At 43.7% G+C, this 22920-nt stretch overlaps 1 protein-coding gene across 1 annotated transcript; it reads left to right on the plus strand.

The window, feature by feature from the left end:
- The first annotated feature begins 3992 nt into the window (after positions 1–3992).
- On the plus strand, positions 3993–4607 carry LOC121438841 (60S ribosomal protein L15-like). The gene has a single exon (XM_041639318.1). It carries the CDS (start codon positions 3993–3995, stop codon positions 4605–4607), a length of 615 nt encoding a protein of 204 aa, XP_041495252.1.
- Positions 4608–22920: the final 18313 nt, after the last annotated feature.

The raw sequence follows: 22920 nt of genomic DNA on the forward strand, positions 1-22920 counted from the left end.
AGATCAGAACATTTCCTATTTGTGTTCTGCTACCTGTTTGTAGTTTTGAGATGCGAGCTTTCTTTCAGCTGCTGCTCCAGCCACCTGCCACCTCCTGTCTCCTGTCTCCACTCTGAGATGCAAATAACAGCCACAATGACAACAACCCAAATGTGAAGGAACCAGGTCATTGGGCTCCAACCTCTTGGCTGTGTGACTTTAGGCATGTTACCCTGACCAGACTCCGGTATTCATATTTTACCAGATGCTTTCACATAGTTAAGCATTAGATAAATGGATCATAAAACTCATTGACAAGAATGAATTTAGACTACACCATGTATTCTCAACCGTGGCAAAATCAATCCCCAGAGGGTGAAATGCTGCTTTGCTATTCATTGTTATTTATAACTTTTGAAGAGTATTTTATTTGCTACGGTGGGTCATAAAATACAAACAATTCAAAATGAACTATAGTTATGACATGCCCTACAACCCATTGTTTTAGTTTGACATTATATAAATTTTCATTAACCTAGGCTTAGCTTGAAGGATGTAATTCTGAAGGTGGTAAAGAGATCTAGGTAATGTGTGTTATTTATACTTGTATTGGTTGCTAATATGATTCATATTTAATGAACTAGAAATGTAAGTTTATGGACAATGAAAATCATTTTATTATTCCTCAAGTTCAGCACCCTACACTTGTCATATGCAACTGCAACTTGAGACAACTTGGCAGATTTTCAACATATTTATTTGAAGGGAATATTTATTTGAAAATTAATTTAGAGAGCTGAAGGCTGACATTCAGACAGAATAAATTCAAGGACATGTTTGTATGTGTTAACATGGTTATTGATTCCACATAGAATCTAATTTTCCGGAGATACAGTTAAGCATCTTTCTGCCATGTGAGTACCCATCCAAATACCAAAGTCAATGTCAAGAAGAAAGTTCTGATCTGAATTGCATGGCAAGGACCAATGGGGCTTTTCACAGCAATATCAGGGGTGCCTGTCTCCTTACATGCTCAGCAGCTCAGTTGGAGCTTGTTTGTCTTTCGTTGTGCTAGCTCAACTGTCTATCTTTGCAGATGGGAAACTGAAGCCAAAGAGAGCAAATGGTCTATCCAAAGTTACAGCTTCATAGTATTTCCTCCATGAGTTTTCCAATAGTTACATGCCACATGTAGCTCTAGAGCTCTATCATGCATCTCCTAACCCCCCATTAAAAATGTTACATGTTTGTAGACATTTACATACTTATTGCCATTGTTAGCATCATAGTTTAATGTGTGAAGAAGTATACACTTAATTTTAGATTGGATAACACCATCTGTAAAGTGAGCAGGTGGGTCCACCTGATGACTTTAAAAGATCGCTTGCTGCTCTCAAGCCCTGAATATTGGGGATGCAAGTAGTCCACACCTTTGTGCAGCTGTGTTTTTAACTGTGTATAGAAATAGAAATGAATTATGTAGGAAAAGCCCTGGCCAATAGCATTCCATCTCTCTGAATCCTGGATCTTTTGAAAGAGGTCAGTATCAGCACCAGATCCAACACAGTCAGTAGTGATGCTTAATCTCAGCCTTGTGTGACACTTTCTAATTCTCAAAATACATTCAAATTTCTTAATTTTCATGTAATTTGGAGACGTCCAGAGAACATCGGGGCCATTCTGAGGGGAAAAGAAAGACTATCCTTAATCTAGAGGCTTCTCTGAAGAATCTGATGATTCTGATACTCTCGTCCTTATGGAGAAAACAAGACCTTCTTGAATAGACACAAGCTCTGAGAACCACCAGTGTTCTGATCATGTAGAAGGAAAATGAGCTAACCCTATGAACATAGGAAACTCTCATATTCTTATAGTTCATTTTTCATATTTGTCTTCAAATTTTTAACAGGCTATAGCAAGCACCTAAATTATTAGTTATTCACAGATTCTCAGTGGATGAGATAAAACCAAATATTTAACCGCTATGGACATACTGAATCAATTGAAAAACAACAGAATTCTGGCAAATGAGATTGTGAAAGCAGACAGAGAAGTAAGACACTCATCAAGTACACACTGAGCCCTTAGGGAGTTCCTGGACCAAGAGTCAGACATGGTGACAAGTTCACCCAGAACAAGCCAAAGGGAGGACTCTCTAAGAGTGGACTAAGCGGGCCCAGATGGCTGGTTTTGCTTCCTAGGGGAGGCCACACAGTTATGAGGACAAGAATAGCCCACAGGGAGGATAAGTGTCCCAAAGTACAGCTTCTACCAGATGCCCAGGAGACACAGCAGAAAGTCACACCACAGAGCTGCACCACCCTCAGTTCTTTTGTTCTCTTGGAGTTCGAGAATGTTAACTCTAAAACAATCAGTAGATGCAGATAGAAGAAAATGCTGCAGTGATAGCTTTAACCTGGGGAGGCAGCATCTTACTTGCGGTGAGTAGTGAGAGTGGGGGCAGCCAGCCAGGAGGATGAAAGCCAGGAGGACACCAAGGCCCTTCAAAGTCAGAGTTGTAGATTTCAGACCTGGGAATCCGGCTATCTTCCCCTCCACCTTTTACTTCCAGATTTTCCTTTATAACAATCAAAAAAATTGGAAACCACAGACCTAATGACATATTGCTTGCTAAATTGTTTAGTCAATTGTGTATATTCTTTTAACCATGTACTGTTAGCCTTAACTATTACAGATTCAACCAATAGCCAATGGAACACTTGGGGGAGAGGTTGTACTGGAAATGAACAAGCACAGGCTTTTTTATTATCTCTATTCCACCGAACTAGGGTACACCAACTACTTATATATCATTTATGTTGTAAAATCATCTAGAGATGATTTAATGGCTACAGGGAAAGATATGCATATAGCATGTGTATGTACCATGTTGTATGGAAAGTTGTATTGTGTCATGAATTGAGCCTCTAAGGATTTTCTTATCTATAAGGGTCCTATAACTAAGTCCTTTGTAAAAATTAAGGGACCCAAGTCTTTCCTCTACATCTTCTTGTTGATGTTGGTACTTCTGAAACTAAGTTGGACTCTCCTGTCCAGGCACCCAAATAGTGTTTTACTTTACCGTAAGCTCCTGGTTTTTAATCATTGGGTATATAGATAAGAGATGTAGTCTTGTTTTGTCTTTATTGTTTGGCAGGGTCTTACTATATAACTCATGATGGCTGTAAACTCACAGTCCTGCTCAGCTTCCTGAGTGCTAGGATTACGGGCACACACCACCGTGCGTGTTTCTCATTGTATGAGTTTTTAACAGTGTGACTATCTGTGTTACTCCTGGTTTTGCTTTGTCTTCTCTGTAGGTTAGTTTCCATGCCCCCTTTCTTGTGATAGGGAGTTATGCTTTTGGTAAGGGGGACTATGAAGAACTATGAAGAACTATGTAAACCAGATAAACCATCTCCTTCCCAATTTGATTTTGGTCATGGCCATCATAGCAATATAAATCCTGAGACAGACAGTCTTAGAATAAAACACTTGTCTAAGGAGAAGAATCTCTTCTTGATCTGACAAATATTCACTGAGAATAATCCTTTTTCTCCTTGTATTCACTTATTTTTGAAATACATACTTTCTACTGTGGTAAGTCTAAGCAAATGTGTATGCCGAGGGCTATACACATTATATCTGCTATATATATAGCAGATAGACTCATTTGAAAGCCACTGGTTTTCCTGACTTTTCCAAGAGCATTCATTTCATTATTTCTGCCTCCTTTCAAAATACATGAGACAAGAGAAAGAATCATAACGACACACCTGTCAAAGTACTTTCAACAAGAAAGGTAGCATCCCCTGTGATAGGCATGTAGGTCCTGGGATCCGTCAAGTGGGATAAAACTTGGCTCTTGGTTTACCATCCGAGAGCCCTTGTGCGATGTAACAGGAACGTTGGTGATGAAGTCACTTGTGAGGGTGGACAGTGGGTTAAGAAATGAGATTGCAGGGAGAAAGGCTTCTTCCTTTCCTCTGACGGCGGCCATCAAGTGAGCCAAGATGGACGCGTACAAGTACATCCAGGAGCTGTGGCCGAAGAAGCAGTCAGACGTGATGCGCTTCCTGCTGAGGGTCCGCTGCTGGCAGTACCGCCAGCTGTCCTCGCTGCACCGGGCTCCCCGCCCCACCCGGCCGGAAAAAGCGCGGAGGCTGGGCTACAAGGCCAAGCAAGGTTACGTCATATACAGGATTCGCGTCCGCCGTGGTGGCCTCAAATGCCCAGTGCCCAAGGGTGCGACCTACGGCAAGCCAGTCCATCATGGTGTGAACCAGCTAAAGTTTGCCCGAAGTCTTCAGTCTGTTGCTGAGGAGAGAGCTGGACGCCACTGTGGGGCTCTGAGAGTCCTGAATTCTTACTGGGTTGGCGAAGATTCCACATACAATTTTTTTGAGGTTATCCTCATCGATCCATTCCATAAAGCTATCAGAAGAAACCCTGACACCCAATGGATCACCAAACCGGTCCACAAGCACAGAGAGATGCGTGGGCTGACATCTGCAGGCCGCAAGAGCCGTGGCCTTGGAAAGGGCCACAAGTTCCACCACACTATGGGTGGCTCTCGCCGTGCAGCCTGCAGAAGGTGCAACACTCTGCAGCTCCACTGTTACCGCTAATAGAAGTAATGTTTGTACAATTCATAACCAATAAACAATTTAGGACCGTCAAAGAAAAAAGAAAAAAAGAAATGAGATTGGGTATTTGCTACAGTGCTTGGTCCCTGCAGGAAATTCAGCAATGGCAAAGGCTGTCAACAAAGAAAAGGGTGCCCAGGAGGCCACAGTTCTCAGTCATACCCCCACCCCGCCCTCACAACTGGGGCTTTGTGCTGTTGTCATTTCTTGGAAAATAACAAGAACCTTGTGAGTCTATGAGAAGTCATCATGAGGCACATAGTCAACACTACCCTGTTTCAGACATGGTTTACGTGCTCAGAAGGACAGTTTCATCAGAAGAATACAGAAGACTATCAGACTCAGATATGGATTACTGGTGAAAAATCTTTCTTTTCTTCTCCTGCTGCTACTCTGGCTTGGTCTCCACTTCCCCTTGCTCAAAATGCAGTTCTTTTGATCGTTCCTCCTAGTAAGAGGTGCCGAGTGGAGCGATGTCATGGTCTTTTCCCTTCCTTTTAGAAAGACTGAGTTTGCTCTCAGTTCCTTGTCTTATTGCTGCAACATGAAGGAAGAGACTGTGTTGCTCATATTTGATGGAGCAGTACACCATGGTGAAGTTCTGCTGATGGAGTCCTGAGGGACCTGATCTGTCTACATCTCAAGTCAGGAGCTGGGTTGAGAAGCTGGCTTAGCCTCCTTTCTCCTTTCTATGTAGTGTAGGACCCAGGCCATGGAAATGGTACCTCCGATATTTAAGGTTGATCTTCTCACCACAATGAATATAATCTAGATCACCTCTTACAGATATGCATAGAGATCTGTTTCCGTGCTATCATAAACTCCATAAAGATGAGCCAGGACCATCTCATATAGTCATATGCTAAGATATAAATAATCCATAAATCCTAAGCCATTAACCTTCATCAAAGTTTTTCCTTTGAAATGGTGGTGAAGCCTTGAGCCTGATCTGTGAAGATAGAATTGGCTGGCATTCACACAAGGCCCTGTCTCCTATACAGCCCCCAACCCCTGAGCATCTTCCCAGCACTGAACACTTGGTCTGAGACTCTGCCTGCCTTTCTCTTTGGGGAGAGTGGAGATGTGTGGGCGAGGTTTGCATTTGCTGTGTTTGTTTTGGGTTTACAGGAAGACAGATTTTCCTTTCCTTCGCATTATATAGCTCCAGTCCTTTTATTTATTATTTTTAGCTGGAGAGTTTGGTAATGCTGTTGGGTGTTGACTTTCGGTTCTGTTCTGACTTGTAAATGTTATCTAGTTCTCGTCTGTTTTCCACCTTGTGTGATATAGATCCCATATCTCAATTATCTGAGCATTCGGTTGAGTTTCAAAGCCTTTTCCCACAGAGCATGAAGAGAAAAGAAGAGAAGCGAAGAGAAGAAAAGAGAAGAGAAGAGAAGAGAAGAGGAAAGGGACTAGCGACAGGTAGTTCCCCACATTTAGGTAGATTTCAGGGTTTTTTCTTTCATTTGTTGTTCTTCTCCCTCCTTCTCAGGGTCCTAGGGCCAGTAACAATATTGTAAAAACCCACGGGCTTACTGACAAAGTACAAAAGTCTCTGCCTGCTTTTCATTCTAAACCTTGCCCTAAGGTGCCTTGTTTCTCTGCCTTACTTTTTTGCTGATGATCCCCCACTATCATCCAGCTGAGGGTCTAAGCTTCTCAGTCTCTCTTTGATGAGATAGTAGCCTTGTCCTTGAGCTCCTCTACACCGGAAGGACATGGATTCATTCAAGAGCTGGCAACATTGCATCACTAAACCATACGTTGATGACCCCGCACATCATATGAGAATACTACCCAATATGAAGATGCCAGAGACACATGAGAGTAGCAGCATATACCATTATGGACTTTGCAGACTCCAGATGAATCTCAAGATAGATGGGCGTTCCCCCAAGTGATGATAGTGGTGTGGGGCTGGATGGAGTGAGTTATGGCTGGCCCAAGGCCCAAGAAAATGACTTTGGCATCTCAGTATCACCTGAGGAAAAGTTAAGTCATTTTCATAATGGACGGACGGACACACACACACACACACACACACACTTCATTATGAAGATGAGCCTCTTGACATGTAAATATGTGGACAGACTTGAGTATCTTAGGATATCCGTTTGTATTGCAGAAAAAAACCCTCAGTGTTCTGAAAGAGGCGAGCAGGGGTATTTTCTTACCAGACTTCTGAAGAAATTTCCCCCCTTTGCATTCCATCGGATTCAAAATGCTTTGAAGTTAAAATTAACAGAAACAAAGGGACAGAAAAGAAACAGTAAACTTCAAAACATCCCTCTGCCCTTGGTAAGCTTAGCAGTCTCCTAAGTGTTGGGAAACTGAGAGAAAAGCTTCCTTCTGTTCCACGACAGAGCGCATTGTCTGTGTTTATTTAAAAGTTCTCCTCTGTGTATTTTCTTCTTCCAAACTAGAACAACTTCTTTTAGACATATGAAGACATGGCATCTTCAAACTATTAAGTTAATTTCATTTCAAGTGGAGAAGTTACAAAAGCAGAAATGGATGACTTAGCTTTAATTAGTTTTCTGTTTGGGGCGCTCTTCAACTCACAGTCCATAAAATACACAGAGCAGCTAAAGCTGTACATGAATCCACCAACAATGAAAAATAATAACTAGTGCTAAACGGTATTGTATTTTATCTTATTATCCATCTTCAGGAGGCTGCTAGGCAACCAAGTGTTCTCACTGGCTCTCCCTCCCTTCCCAGTCCTCCCTCCCGCCCTCGCTCTCCTCCTCTCTATGTGGTGCCTTCTTCATGTTTACAAAATACACATGGTAATGGAATACACTGGAGGGAAACAGAGCAGAATGGACAAAGTTAATGCCACCAGCCGCACTAGTCTTCTTTGAGAATTTTAACGTGAATGTGCACACAAAGGAGGAACATATTAAAACCATAGAGCCCCAAACTAACTTCTTTTATGTATGAAGTGTAGACAGTGTCACCGGATTACAAAACATTGCTTTGTCAAGCTAAAGCAAACCATCTGTTCAAAAAGACAAGTGCACGGGGAGTCAGTACTGGGGCTCCTAGCTACCCTGAATGGGCATTTAGTACTCTGATTTTCTCTTGTCCAAGCACCATGAGGACTTAGTCCAATCCTGACACACAACAGAGACACTGGGCTATGTAACACTGATGCGTTACGTTCTAGCAGGGATGAGAAGAGATGCCAACAGCACTTGGAGCAAATATGCGACGCGGCTCCTCCAGCTGCTAGCTTAGTGAGGAGTAGCTAGCCTCAGAAACGGCCCTCAACATCAGGTTCCCACGGGTGGGTACCACAGCTTGCCAAGGGGTGGAAACCATTGTCTATTCTCTTCCTTCATACTAGGGACTTGGCATTGCTTTAAACAAGTTGTTGTTGTTGTTGTTTTGCTTTGTTTTCCTTTAGTTATATTGAAGCAATGGCCAATTATGACTGGCTTGACTTGGCCGTTTTGGTAGCCATTTTCACGTTTGCTCTGTTGGCAGCTAAGACCTGAAGACCTAGGTTAAAAACTATTTTTTTTTTTGGTTTTGTGAAAACTGGATTATGGTGGATTTGGAATGAGCTTCTGGAGGCATGGAAACAAATGCCTGAATATCTGTGCATGGGAATGGGGGTGGGTGGGCAGAGGGTAGGGCGGAAGAGTTCCAGTAGTTAAGGGTGCCGATGGTAGCTGACTGGCCTCATTTCAAACCTTTACTGTGTCATGTGACATCAACATATTCCTCAAATCTCCCCAAACCTTGTGTGTGCCTTCATGAAATAGCAGAAAAGGTAAGGAACACAAGGAAGGTCTGAAGAGAAAAGCTTGGGTGTGCCGTGCCAGTGCCTGGTGAACCAGCAGCCTTTGGTTCAGGGGCATTACTTAGTGATGGCCAGCAGGCCTTGAAGCCACCTGAGAGTAGTCAAGCTAGACATGACCTTGGTAGCAAAGCCGCAGACCAGCCTAGTGTTAGGAATTCCTAACACCTAGGTTGATTGAAACAAAACCAAGAGCTCATGTTGGTGAAGAGAAAACTGCACGACCCTTGGTCCAAACCATGCAGACAGCGGAGTAGACCGTGCCCACTAGACCCTGGAGAAGGCCAGAAAACCCGCCCTAGAAGATGGTGCCCGGCTGCTTCTGCTGCCCCACGTTGGTCAGAATCGATTCTAAAGGTCCTTTCTCCTGTCATCAGCAGCTTCAGCCCTAAATTCAAGGTACGTGAATTGGTTGGGTCATATCGTTGTCACATGCCTAAACCTCCGCCTTTCAAAGAGGTTGGCATTCAAAGTTTCTCAGAGGAGGTGGCTTCTACAGTAGACATATGAATGGTATGTGTGTTCTTGGGGGAGGGGTACAACAAAAATGACAGGTGTCCCTTACAAGGTTCCCCAGCAGATATCTTTAGGGTCCCCTCTAATCTTTCACTGTTTAGCACTCTTAAAATAAAATGTTTCAAAAACCTAAAGCATTTCTGAGTGCTGAGTACAATGCCACAAGTAGAAAAATCCCATAAATTGAAGAATTCCATGTACAAGATTATTGAATACTTTATAAAAGTAACTTCATACTTTCTATATAAAGCACACATGAGACACTAATTTTGTGTTTAGAATTCACTCCCCTCTCCAAGCTAACTCATCTTTTTACATAGATATTTTAACATCTGAAAACTCCACAATCCACAAATCCAAAATCCTTATTATCCCTGGCATTTTTTTAAAAAAAAAAAAATTGGCTGAGGACTATTTAGCCGGTTATAATGAACTGGTTTTCCTACAGGCTAATGGCAGATGGAAAACAGGCTTTCTGAGTAGGGAACAGGGCAAGGCATTTTTTCTTATACCCTGGATTATGTTAACTGCTTTCATGTTCAGAAAGGATGCTCACTTATCACAGCCTTAAAACTGAGCTCAGTTCATGGAAGGTCTTCTGCGGTTCTGCATCTTCGGGCAGGCTCGTGGGCAGGGAGAGGGGCCTGTAGTCAGAGCACACGGAGTCATTTTGTTTTTCTATGCCAGAGCTGGAACCCAGGGACTTCACATGTGAGGAAAGCTACTCTGCCCGCCGGACGACAAGCCGGTGCTTTGGCAAGGCCTTGGCAGTCTTTTATTAGCTTTGTGACTTGGGATTAGTCACAGCACATCTCGGGATGTCAGTGTCTTAATTGGAAAAAACAGGCAGAGCCAGCAGGGTAACTGTCTAATGGGGATGTGAAAAAAAGAAAGCCAGTGAATTCCATGATGGATCCTGGAATGCAGACAGTGTTTGATGCCCCTCAGTGATCTGGTCCTTGCTCTCTGGCTACCCCAGAGGCTGTGGTGTAGCCACCCTCCAGGCCCTATAGCCCTCCATGTCTCTTCTTAGATTTTAAGTAGCAGCACTGAGGAATAGATCTTGCCTGGGAGCCCAGTGATCTGAGTCTGGGCTTGTAGTGTCAAACAGGAACCCGGAGTTTCTTTGATCATGAGAGAGCACACATCTTGAGTCTGGCAGGAAGCCAAGGACAGAAGACAAAGACAACGAGAGGCACAGGAGTGGGAACAGAAGCATCAGTGCTGAACACCACCACCACCCCCCCGGGCTCAGGCACAGGCAAGTCTCCACTACCACTCTAGGCAATACTCCAACAAAAGTTCTATTCCTGAGATTTCGCCCAGGGAACCGATTCTGTGTCGTGAATATTTTGCACCCTGGGGTGCTGTCTGCACTGCTGCCCTGTGGGCCTGCCTGATCCTACTGCTAAAGCCCACAGGTCCACAGGTAGTGACCTAGCTCCTGTGAGGTTCCCGATCTAAAAGTCACCATGTACTGAGTAGAACCAGATCCTGCACCTTCAGCTACTACAGCAGGAAGATTGCAAGTACAAGGTCTATCTGGGCCTTCAAGGTCAAAGCTGGCCTGGGTCACTTGGCAAAACCCTGTCTCAAAATGAAAATCAAAAACTGGGCTAGGGCTTGAGCATCAGTGACAGAGTGACTGCCTGGACCGCAGACAGTCTTAGGTTTGTCTCTTAGAACTGCCAAGGAAAGAAAGGAAGCTTCAGTGGGTAAGGGAAATCTGGTACCCAGCCCCTGAAAACCCCCAGGTTCTGCAAACCTGCCTGGTTCTGCTGTGGAGCTCAGAGGGAGACTAGAGTCTCCTGAGAGAGAGTGGGAGCTTGTGGGAGAGAGACCGACAGCCAGGACAGGATGAATGTCTGAGGAAGTGGGTAGAAAAAGAGGTCCTTGGGCAGTAGTAAGGTCAAGTCAGAGAACTGACCTCGAGTCCTCAACACCTTGGCCCTGAGGTCTCAAAAACGGCCAGGAGGTGAGGTCAGCATCTCTCATTGGGAGTCCCGAATCCTCACTGCACTGAGGCCCAACCTGACTATGGGTGAGGTGAGAAAGCTCTCTGGCCTGTCCTCTTTGCTCAGGGAGCGTTGATCCCCAGGTACGTTTGGGAGGTATTGATACTCTTCCCATGGTGGTGTGTCTCTCACTAGGGAGAGGTCAGGCTGCCCAACTTCTCAGGATGTAGCTGGCTTATGGAGATTTTGCACCAGTCCCAGTGTGTACGTGGTGGCCTCTGCCCCAGCCATAGATTTGAGAGTGGAGGCCAGAACCACACGCAAGCAAACACAACCATGACAGCCAAGAGGGTAAAGATTGGTTTCCGAAACAGCATCAGTGTAAATCTCTCACCTCTCAGGAGGCAGGGGTCAGAAAGAACACAGTAGGATGTCTTTTTACTGCTACTCTGGCAATAATAATAACAATAATAACTAAATTTAATAAAACATAACTAAATCAACATTTCTTTTTAATTCACAAGGTAGCAGGCTATCGTCTGTATATCCGGAAGTTCCAAGTTGCAAATCACATGCTAGGTCCCATGGGGTTTGCAAAGTTTTGGAGGGACGGAGGCATCTTTCTTCCCAGCTCCCTGCTTCCTGTGCTCGGGGCTTAGCCGTTGGCTCTCACCATGGCTAGAAGCTTTGCAACAAGACTGTGAGTCATGAGAAGCTGCTGTACCATCCAGTGCTTCCTGTTCTCTTATGGGAAACACTCTGAAAGGTTGCACAGTGTATACACTCATGAGAGAGAGAGAGAGAGAGAGAGAGAGAGAGAGAGAGAGAGATTATTAATGAGTGAGGAGGACTGTGGAAGGGAGAAGGCTGGTCACTAACTAGCTCAGAGAAAGTTCTGACTATAGCAATCATACTTTCTAGTTTTCAAAATGTTGAGATAAGGAGTACAGATATTGTCACTATCAAGAAATGATACGTGTTTAAGGACGTAACCGAATTCCAATGGGCAATGTGTGTGCTTTCTGAAATGTCACTGTGAGACTTACAGACATGCATACTTTGATATTTGTATATATGAGTTAAAGCAAATTTAATATAGAAAATCCTCTATTCTAAAAAATAAAAGGCAACATACTTCAGAAATTCTAGTTCATTTTTTCTGGATAATAATTGCACGCTAGTGGAGAACCATGTAGCAGGGCTCTGGGGGTGGGGAAGGCTGTGGCTGGAAGCTCTGTCTTGGGGGAGAAAACCCATCTCTATTGGATCTATAACGGGCCGACCATGATCTTAGCGTCTTAGCAAATGAGTAAACAAGTCGGTGAATGTGCTCCACAGATCCTTCTTATGTGTGGAACTTCTCCAGGACCAACAGCATTGTAGCTAGTGACACAATTGTGCGGACCTTTACTTGGTGTCTGTTCCGCAATACTGGGACAGCTCAGTGGTTTTAATGAACACGAGTGATGTAGACAAACAAACTGTAAACAAAACCCAAACTCTGTTATTAACAGCTTTCAGATAATTTTAAATAAATCTCCCAAGTTATTGCATTAACAACTATTTTGCTTAATGCTGGGCCTTCAGTTCTCTAAGTGATTCAGAAATGCAAGACCCTGGACAGACTTTGCCTCCTATTGAATAGCAGGGATTTCTGTCCCTAATTGCTTGCAGGTGTCTCTGCAGCACCCCTCCCAGCTCTTCCAGAACGTGTGCCCTCTCTCAAGGATGGCAGTTTCCTCCTGAGTTACAGTCTGTGTTTGCAGCGCTAGTTCACGGAGCCCGGCTGCTAAAAGTCAGGCGTTTGATGTGGTCAGCATCCCATTTCTCCTCGTGTGTTTGATGGATGTTAATTAGTCGTTTTAGGTTCCCTCCTAATGATTTCCTTTTTAAAGTCACCCTGATCGCATACTCTCTAAAGACAATACCATATAAAGCACACATCTGAAGTGTCACATGTGACTCATTGCAAACAATTATGTTTCTTCATCTCATGGTCTCCCCGCCCACCCCCTGGCTTCTTTTTCATTAGTTTCACTGACTTTAAATGCCAAGTAAAAATGTTAGAAAAAAACCAGTTAAATTATATTCACATGAACAAGTTTCCTCAGAAGGCAGAACTATTTGTTTGACCAAAACATATAAATATCTCTATCAATATTCCAGGACATATGTGTGAGTATATGCATACATATGGGTATGTTTAGATCCATATCTTAGGACACCAAATGGCAATCATAAGCTTTGAAGATTAACTCCATTTTAAAAAACAAAAAGAGGGCAGCGCAAAGAGAAGTAAGCTTGGAAATACGTCTGTATGCCATGTGAGATGCATTTAGGTTTTTCAAAGGGAATCAAAGGCTTTCAATTTCAACAGAAGTAAATTGCTGTCATTATTAATAGCAGACATGTGGCGGTGTTTTTAATTGAGACCAAAAGTGGGGGGTTCTTCCCAGTACAGACAGTACAAGCTGGGAGTTAGTTAGATGCTCAGAGACGACCTTGAATCCTTGGAGCTACTGGTCTCTCTTTCTTTTTGCAATGCCCACAAAATTCCACATCCAGCCTTAGAGTTCATGAGGGAAGCTGCTTTGAAAACTGGAGCCATGCTTAGATCAAGAAATGATGCCTCCATCCTGGCACCCCAATATTAGGTGGGGGCAGCCAAGCCAATATCCTTGAAGAAGAATTAGGGCAAACTTGACCCACAGAGGTGCTCAGAGGCCGTCTCAGAGAGCCTTCTTTGCCTTCTCTGACATTCCTTTTCCTAGGATTACATATTTCTCTCCAACGTGATTCAACTTATGAAGCTAAATATAGCTTAATAAGTCTGTTCTCTTTATAAAAGGCCCAATAAAACTGCCACAGCAGTATAAACATAGATTGATCTCACCTGAACAACTGCAGCACGTAGCCATGTGGCCTTCAAAAAATTTATCATTGGGTTGTGGAAAGACCTGTCTGAAAAGGAGGGTGGTGGTGGTGGTGGTGGTGGGGAGACAATCAGGGCAATAGGAAACAAACCAGGGTAAATCAAAGATGAGGGGGAAGATCTTGGAGGAGATGGGTGAGGGGGAACTGTGATCAGAATTTATGGTATAAAAAAATTCTTTTAAAAACTGATGGCGATAGGAGGTAGGTCCATCCGTCCTGTATGAAAGGGCTAGGGTGCTGACTGTGGGAGGGGGTCATGGCTCTGGCTTTCTGGGATTAGTGATCTGGGGGAGGGGAAGAATGCATCACAACCTGCAGGAAGATTGATGAAGCATGAAGTCCTGGGTCCCACTCCTCAGAGTCCGACTCTGTAAGTTTGAGGTCACATGGAAGGATTTCTAGACGCATCTAGAAAATTCCCGGGGGATATGCATGTGCTTTGTTGGGAGCTGACTGTTCTGTCCACTGCTCTAGACAGATCCTGGGGATGCTGATGTCCTACAAAAGGACATGGTTGGGTGAGTTTTGTAGAAGAATAAAGAAGAGGGTCACTACGAGTATGTAAGTGCTTGTGGGGGCCACAGAGTGAGCCTTGTAGAATGAGGAATACCCTTAGGACTGGAAAGGAGGCCTGTGGCAGGGAGCTCCATCCTTTCATTTGCCAGGGACTGAGAAGTTTAGTCCAGAACCTGAACTAAAACCAGAACAGGCCTGGACAAAGCAGTCAATCAGTGGAGGATCTGTGACCACAATCTTGTGATTGATTGCCTTTTGCATTCTTTAGGGTATGTTCTGTCATTCTCTACTGTCTCCCAGCTGTTGCCTAGGCATAGCTCTCACCCAATGCACCCAGTCGTGGCTGTGCATTGTTTGGTACCCAGAGAGTCTTCTCAGTCCTTCGCTTTCCTTAAGGGAGTGTCAAGCCTTTCCACTGGAGAGTCACCCTTGACTTCACTGTAGTTGTGGCCTTTTGTTCCTGGTCCCCCTTTCTGCATGCCTGTTTTCCTAGTCTTTGTCCCAAGCTCCCCATTAGCGGTGTGTGCATTCTTGGCCTTTTGTCAGTCTTTGGGCGTAATGGCATTGTCTTTAAAGTGACTCACATGGGTTGGTAAGTGAATTCCTATGGCTCAAACTCAATCCCCTCTTGAGTTTTGGCCCATGGTGCGTGGGTGCTGCCAACACAATCTTTGTGAACCCTGTTGACACAAGGGGAGGGTTTCAGGGCTTCCCAGGGAGTACTTTCTACCAAACAGCATTACTAATTGGAAGTAAATCCAGGTTTCAGCATGAGTCGACGGGCTTAAGAGAGCGGCATGCAATTGCTGTGACACTCCAGTGCAAATAGGCTCTTCAGCGTTCCGCCTGTGGTGAGGCTTTCCCAGCTTAGCGTTCAGAAGCAGGTAAACAGCTTGGAAACTATAGTTGGCAGAGTGAACGGCACAGGTATGGCCTTACTCTGAGCAGAGAAAAATAGCTGCTTGTGGCCTGAATAGAAACCTTTTCAATGGACTCTTCAAGTACCTGGGCTGCACTTTATTGTAAGGACTGTGTCCTGTAGCTTCATCGGGGCTGAGGCCAGTTAGCTGAAAGGGGACATGGGGAATGCGACATTGGCCACCTTTTTCAAGGTTGGGATCTGAATCTCTTAGGGGTCTGAGGATAGTTGGAGAACTCATCCACAGTGTTCATTTCGCATTCTCTGAGATCAAGTTATTTTTCTTTATTATTTTTTTTTTTTTGCAAAACAAGTCATAGTTGTTATAAAAATTCAAAGAGTGCAGAAAAGATACAAAGGAAAGAGGGTAAGGGGAGAACCACTTAAAATCAGAAAGAATTGAATGTCATTAGTTGTGAGAAAATTCCTAGCCATCTTTCTATGAAGACACAAATAAAATAACTGCCAGGCTTATAACATGAAATGTTCTTAGTCTGATGTCCTGCTATGAAACATATTGTTTTTGTTCTTGTTGCTTTGTTTTCTGTTTGTTTTTGTTTTATCTGTTTATTTGGTTTTTTTGAGACAGGGTTTCTCCAAAGCTTTAGAGTCTGTGCTGGAACTCACTCTATAGATCAGGTTAGCCTTGAACTCATGGAGATCAGCATGCCTCTGCCTCCTGAGTGCTGGGTTTAAAGGAGTGTGCCACCATTGTCCAAGACTATTTCTTACATTAAGAAGAAATTTACGTAAAAATAAAGAGATTGAATGACTGTAGATCAGTATTTTTTCTACCATGAAAGGTTCTTTCCATCTGTCCAAGAGCAGTTTCCAAGTGCTTGTCTTTTCAGCTCTGGATGGGACAGGTTCGTGCCTGTTGAGAAAATGGGACATTTTTGTACTTTTTCTCATTTAACTTTCTTCTGTTATTATTTTCCCATTGAGCGTTACATTTCTACTTCATTTTGTAGCCACTGGTTGTTTAGCTTTGGTCCTACTGGCAGAGGACCTCTGTGTTGTTCTTTCACTATGTTGGTTTCTTTATTTTGATTTATCACTTGCTTGACTACGTTTCATTCTTAAATGCCAGAAAGGAAAACTTGGCTGAGTGTCAAATTCCTGGATCTTCCCTCAGACTCTCTGGTTAGGAATATGAGTCCCTAGTTTCTCCATTTGGCCCTTGGCTAGCTTGATGTTCATATGCACTGTTTTAAATAAGGACCTGGGTATTATATTTCTTGAGTTCTTTCACACTTGGGGTATCAGACCTGTTGTCTTTGTACTTGAATGACACATTGATTGGGTGCAACATTCTTGGATTCTGTTTTTTTTTTTTCTTTCTCTCTTTCATCACGTTGGTCTAGTGGATTTTGGCTACGAATATTGTTATGAACAAGTCTGAGGCTAGTCAGCCAGAGCCCACAAGCTTCTTTCTGTAGATACTGAAGAACTCTTGATTATCTGCCTTAAAGGTTGATAATGATAAGCAAACATCTCAATATTCATCATCTGGAAGTCCCTCTGTCTCTACATCTCAGGATATATATTTTTCCTGATATAAATATTTTCAGGATTTTTATTCTGCTGCCGTTTTGAGTGTACTCCTTTTATCTGCACTCACGATCTCTTTACATTTAATCTAATTATTTGGAGCCATGCTTTTATGGGAGTGGTTGATTGCTTACCCTGTTTTCTTCCCTGGTGTTTCTAATCTTTGTTTTCATTTGGCAATGATTTTACTTTGATGCTCAGTTTAACTCCTTCCCTCTGCAATTTACTCCGGTGTGCCTATTTACAACTCCTATTTCCCCCATACTTTTATAGAACTCTTTTTGTTAAAGACTGGGTCAATGATTTTATGTGCTGGAAAGTTTATTTATGGGATATTTGGCTTCAGATGAGTACTTCACCAATTAAACTTGCAAATCTTAAAATCTAGTTTTAGGAGTATAAGTTTAACTCACAATCCTTATTGTTCTATTTATAAATATAAATTTGGCACAGATAATCACCCTTGTAAGCTTCAAGGACTTTATCTCCATATTTATGTTGAAGGGTCCTGTGCAAGTGGATTGAGGCTTCCCCAGCCAAAAATTCTAGGCTTAGGTGGAGTTGTTTATCAACCAATGGAGCTGAGCCCAGGATGAGGAATGGGGCTGCGTACTTGGAGGATGATGGTTCTGGTCAACAAAGGACGTCAAGTCAGTTCCATGGGTCATGTTCTGGACAAGGCAACTGCAAGAAGGCGTTCTGGGAACTGAATTCCAGTTGGCCTTAAGCCAAGATCAGGCCCTACCACGGATGTGTGGGACCAGTCAAAGGACACTTGTATTAGGAGTTCTTCCCAGAGAAGCTGCCTTTTTAAAGAGTAGTGCAGCATCTTTTTACATGCCAACTTAAATTGCTACAGCTGATGTCCATGTCTGATTTACACAAGGGCACCCTCACAGTGGCCAAGTGCTGGTGACGGCTCCAAGCCATCGACAACTATTCAACATCCCCATCGTCAGCACTGGCTGCTGAGCGCATGCTCACTGACAGGGGAGAGTCAGTGTTACCTGTCAGCCCATGGTGGTTTCATGGGAAGGTCTATGGTTCTGTCCACAGGTTTGAGATCTCTGATTTGCAAATAGGTCATATGATACCCACGTCACTGCCATGATGAATTGTGATAGGAGAGACTCGGTATCCCTCTCTACTGCCTTTGTGAGGTTGTGTGCTATTTTGAATTTTTCTTAGAAAGATATCAGTCACATTACAGTTGTTCATGAATACATGCTTTAAAAATTCTACACTGTAAAGCTCTGGAGAGTTGTTAACTTTTCTTAAGTTATATACAAGTTTCTTCCATTTTGTAATTCTATTTTTCTGATGGGGTCTATTGTCCTGTAATGTTCTCACTTCCTTTTCTTCCTCACTTTATTGCTGAAGATTTCATTGCGGTTAAGAAGTCCCCTCCTCTTCTGCTAACTAATAGATTACTTAGAATGACAGAGTCAGGAAAGTCTGTGTCCCAAAGGCATCAGGATGGTGAAGACAAGGTCAGAAAGTTCTCTCTCCTCACAGAATCTGTGACTCTTTGCTAAAGACAGCTGTCAGGAGGATTTCCTTGCACCTGCGGCTTCCTCACCCACCCACACCTGCATGGACCTGGGATGCCATAGCTCCATCCCTGCAGAAAGACACAGTTGTCTGTTGCCAACTTCGTTTGTGCTTTTGCTCATTCGACAGAAATATATGAACATATCGCATCCTGTGAATGTTGGAGCCAGAAAACGAGAAAGGTCTTGCTTCAGCTGACGGTTCCTGATCAAAAGATGTACCTATCTGCACCACCATTTTCCTGATTTTGGAAAAAAAAAACAAAAAAAAAACCAGTGTTCAATAAAAGATACTCAGTTCTTTGGCCCTGAAAAGTAAAGTGTTTTCCTGACTTAAGATAAAAGAGAGACAAAAAGTCATAGAAATGTAGGAAAGCCGCAAGGAGGTTCCTGGGCAGAGCTCTGACTATGTGTTTGTCCCTTCCTGCCACTATAAAGTTGGCTTCTAGAGAACAATAATTTTTATATGTCAAGCTGGTGCATAGAGTAAGCTCAGCTCTCGTAAAGCACTTTGTTTTTCATCCCGGATTCCTCAAATAAAAACTATCAGAGGGATGTTGTCAAATGCAATGACTTGGGCAAGTGCCTGCGCTTGACATCAGAGCATGTTGGACAGCCTCCTTGCTGTGTGTCAGGAGTTCTGGTGGAGGTCACAGCTAAGGAAGCAGGAAATCAAAACAGCAGCGTGGAGCTAGCTAAGTTTGGAAATCTTGCCAAGATATAGCCTTCCAGCCACGTGCAACTGAAGCGAGCCAGTCAGTTTGCTCAGTCATGAAATCCACACTTTTTCTGAAGCTTGCTGACTTGTCTCAAACATTTACAAGCTCTGAGATGGTGTGCTTATTTGGGGGTTGACTTTTCCAGAGTATGTTCCTCCTTGCTGGTGTGACTCGCCTGTGATTCCAGTGTGTTTTCTAATCTGCCGTATGTATATGTAAGAAGACTGATTTAAAAATTGATTTTATGTATGGACACTTGTCACTGATCTAGACCCTACTGTAGAGCTATTGCAGAAGAGCATGTGCTCTGGTCTAGGACACAGAGAAATGTAACTGAGTTGGAGGTTTTCTCATGGCAGACCAGCCAATAGCAGTCTTAGTAGGCTGTGGGCTTTGTCTACAAAATTGTTGACAGTTAAGAAAGATGTGCCCATTGGTTCAATAGTGGCAAGTTTGATATTCAGGTAACCAAATGATTTCTGATTAGGTTTAAGGCCTATTCTACAGAAGGACATTCACATCTAGTACTGTAAATCAGCTCAAAAGCCTGTGCATAGGGAACTCATAGGCCTTGGTAAGGTAGCTATTTCAGTGGTTGTTTTTATAAGTAGACACGAAGAGCTCATCAAATTGCTTTCTGAATAATTATGTTTATGACTATAGACTGTTGTTGCCAGATTTTGTCAAGAACTTTTTCCCCCAGAGGTCAATGTTAACTACAGAGACATATAACTAACAGGTCAAAGGGCTGACAGAATGTTCCACCCTAGCTAGGACATGTACATTTCTCCCTCAAGGCACAAGGGACATCTCAGAAAAGTGACCAGAAAGATGGTAAGAGACAGAGGGTGAAGTGTTGGGAAAAGCTGTCTTCCAGGAGCGATGTGGCCTTTGCACTAGGGAGCTTAGAGCAACTACGATGACCTATACAAGATGGAGCTTGCTATCCCCTGTCACAGGACAGACAAGGGTTCCCAAGGTCTGAATATCTAAAGGCAGTTAATAGTTACTAAAGAGGGAGAGGCATTTTCTTCAGTGATACTGTCACTAGTAAGGTGCCCATGCTCCTGGAAGTGGTCCCTGACCCGTACTTCTGTAAGCAACCACAATGAAACTCCTTGGGTCGCCAAAATCAAAACAACACCATGAAAACATAAGGGAGACTAGATGGAAAGGAGGAAATTAGTGAAAATGGAGGGGTGACAAGAGGTGATAATGGGGTTGGATATGATCAAAATACATGTATAGACATGTAGGGAAATGTCATTGTGAAACCAATTATTGTGTTTCATTACTATATGCTAGCACAAATTTAAAATAGCTTTAAAATCAAAGGAACTTTTCAGTAATAAGAAAACTTGCTTAAAAAATTCCATTTCCAAGTCTATGAAAAAAAGCAAGCTAACACTGAGAAGAGAGACACTGACCTTAGGCACCCTGTTTAACTGCCGGACGGTGTCTCCCAGGTTGAGGTAGCAGCAGTGAACCGCAGGCTAGAGAACCTGGCTCGAGGGTGACTCCTGCTTTCTTCTGGCTCCTGAAGCAAGGAGCTCACCCTGTAACCTGAAGTCACCCCCTTCAGGGTCTTCTTGGTCAATTCTCTCACTTTCCTAAGCTAAGGTGGCATAAGTGCATTGTAAAATGTCTGCAGCTAATGGCACTTCTTCACGGCTCTCAGATGGACGCCTCTTCACAAATGCGAAGCTCTTGGGAATTCTGCCTTGTTTCTGGCTTCATACACCCACGGAGGATAGGGTTCTCTGGGAGGTCCGTGTGCAGCTCTCAGAAGCCAGTGAACATGTGATGTTACGTGACAGCAGGGAAGCAGTGCTTCAGGAGAGAGCTGCTGACCTGAATAGGAAGACTCCATCTTGAACGTTCAGATGGACCTAGTTTCACCACAGAAGCCTGTGAGAAGGATTCTGGAGCCAGAGCTCGGCAGTGAGAGTCAGCCTCCATCGCCATCGCTGACTTCAGTGGGAAAGGCTCACAGCTGCCTTCACTTCTGGGCAAGGAGGACAGGAGTTCTCTCCCTACAGTAACTCAGAAGAACACCTCATTTTTAGAGCCCAGGGATTTTTTGCATTCAGCTTCAAAACCTACAAAAGAATAAGCTCCTGTCATTTTAAGTCATGAGTTTGTGGCAACTTGCTCTGACAGCAAGCAGCAATGAGGAGCTGAAGATCTGATAGCAAACTAACAGGAATGGTAATACCCAGCCACCACCAAAACTTTGCCTCAGTTGCTACCCACCGATCCTATCTCACCCACACAACTGACCTGAGATTGAAAACATAACGGGGGCAAAGACTCATCTTCACTTACAGGGGCAAAGACTCATCTTCACTTTCAGGGGCAAAAACTGCATCTTTACTGACCACTTAGTGACTTGATTTTTGTTATAAGGGGTCCTGGAATTGGTTGCCCTTTGGAGCCCAGGATGCAGTGTGGTTTATTATAGCATCATTAGGAACTAGTTTGCAGCTTAGCTACCACTCTCTGCAATCTTTCCGGACCCTATGAACTCACCCCTGCCACTCAGAGCTTCTGGATCTTTTCAGACTGTGGGTTTTCCACATCTCTCAGTCCCTGGGCAAATGTCACCTCCTTCAGGGAACCCTTCCATGCTCCCCTTAAAGTGGCTACAGACCCCCCAGAGCACATCTCAGTACACCTCTGTTCCAGATTATAGTCTAGTATTTGCAGAAATGTCTCTTCTGATGGACTGGAAATTACACAAGGAGGGGAACAACGATCCCCGAGTTATTTTAGTACCCCCCCCCCCCACAGTTCAGAATTCAGAGATCTGAGCACTGCAACTTCCAATTGCGAAAATAGCATGGATTTAATTCAAAGGACATTTCCCACAGAAGCTGCTATATTTGTTGCAGTTCTGCAGTCATGAGAGCCAATAGCGCACATGTGCAATGTGGAGCCGGCTTGGGCAATGATAGAGACTGAGAAGTTCCACGGTATAGCATCTGCAAATGGGAGACCCAAAGAGACAAAGGCAAAATTCAGTCCAAATCCAAAGGCCCTAGGACCAGCACAGAAAAGAAAACCTCCGTCTAAGACAAGAAAACGTGAGATGAAAAGAGAAGTCTGAGCTCCAGGAGTGAGGCAGAAAGAAAAAGAGGGCTCTTGTCTCCATGCTGTGCAGGCCCTGGAAGGCCTGGAGGATGCCCGCCCACACATGGACACACTCTGCTTTAAAGCCCAGGAGTCAGATGCTAATCTCATTGGAAAATGCCTTCACAGACGCATTTGGGGATGTGGCATAGGATTAATCATTCTCTTGAAGACCCCCTCCCCACACTGACAAGAGGCATGTGTGCAAGGAGGCCTAGAGACTCTGCCTCTCCTGCCCCTTGCCATCATCCCCCTGCCTGGAATATAAGCTCATTGCATTTTTATCTCAGAGCAAACTTATGCAGTGTGTTCTCTCCATCACGGCTTTTATATCAGACTTCTTTCTTAGTTTTTGATGCAAAGTTCTTCCTTTGTTAAAGTCACTTGGTATGCATCAGGAAGTCCTGAACCAGGAGGCAGAAAGACTACACACGATGGACTCGTAGATCATTGTTGGGATGATTTCCCGTGTTAAATTTCTGTAGTTCTAAAATTCTTTGAGGAGAGTGCTTGAAAGGGTAGCCCAGCACAAACTGGCAGGAATCTATAACGCTGCTAGGCTTCGGTATATTTGTCCTCTCTGTGACGGCAGGAAAAGAAAATCAACTAGGACACGTGTTCCTGTGGTCAGAGCCTGATCAGGAAGCATCCCGAGCAGACATAGAAGAGCAGAGTGTGGCGTGCGCGTTGTGGCTGTT

The sequence above is a fragment of the Microtus oregoni genome, unplaced genomic scaffold (assembly GCF_018167655.1).
Source record: "Microtus oregoni isolate MIOR12 unplaced genomic scaffold, Mior012 000057F_ref0000458, whole genome shotgun sequence".
Classification (NCBI taxonomy): domain Eukaryota; kingdom Metazoa; phylum Chordata; class Mammalia; order Rodentia; family Cricetidae; genus Microtus; species Microtus oregoni.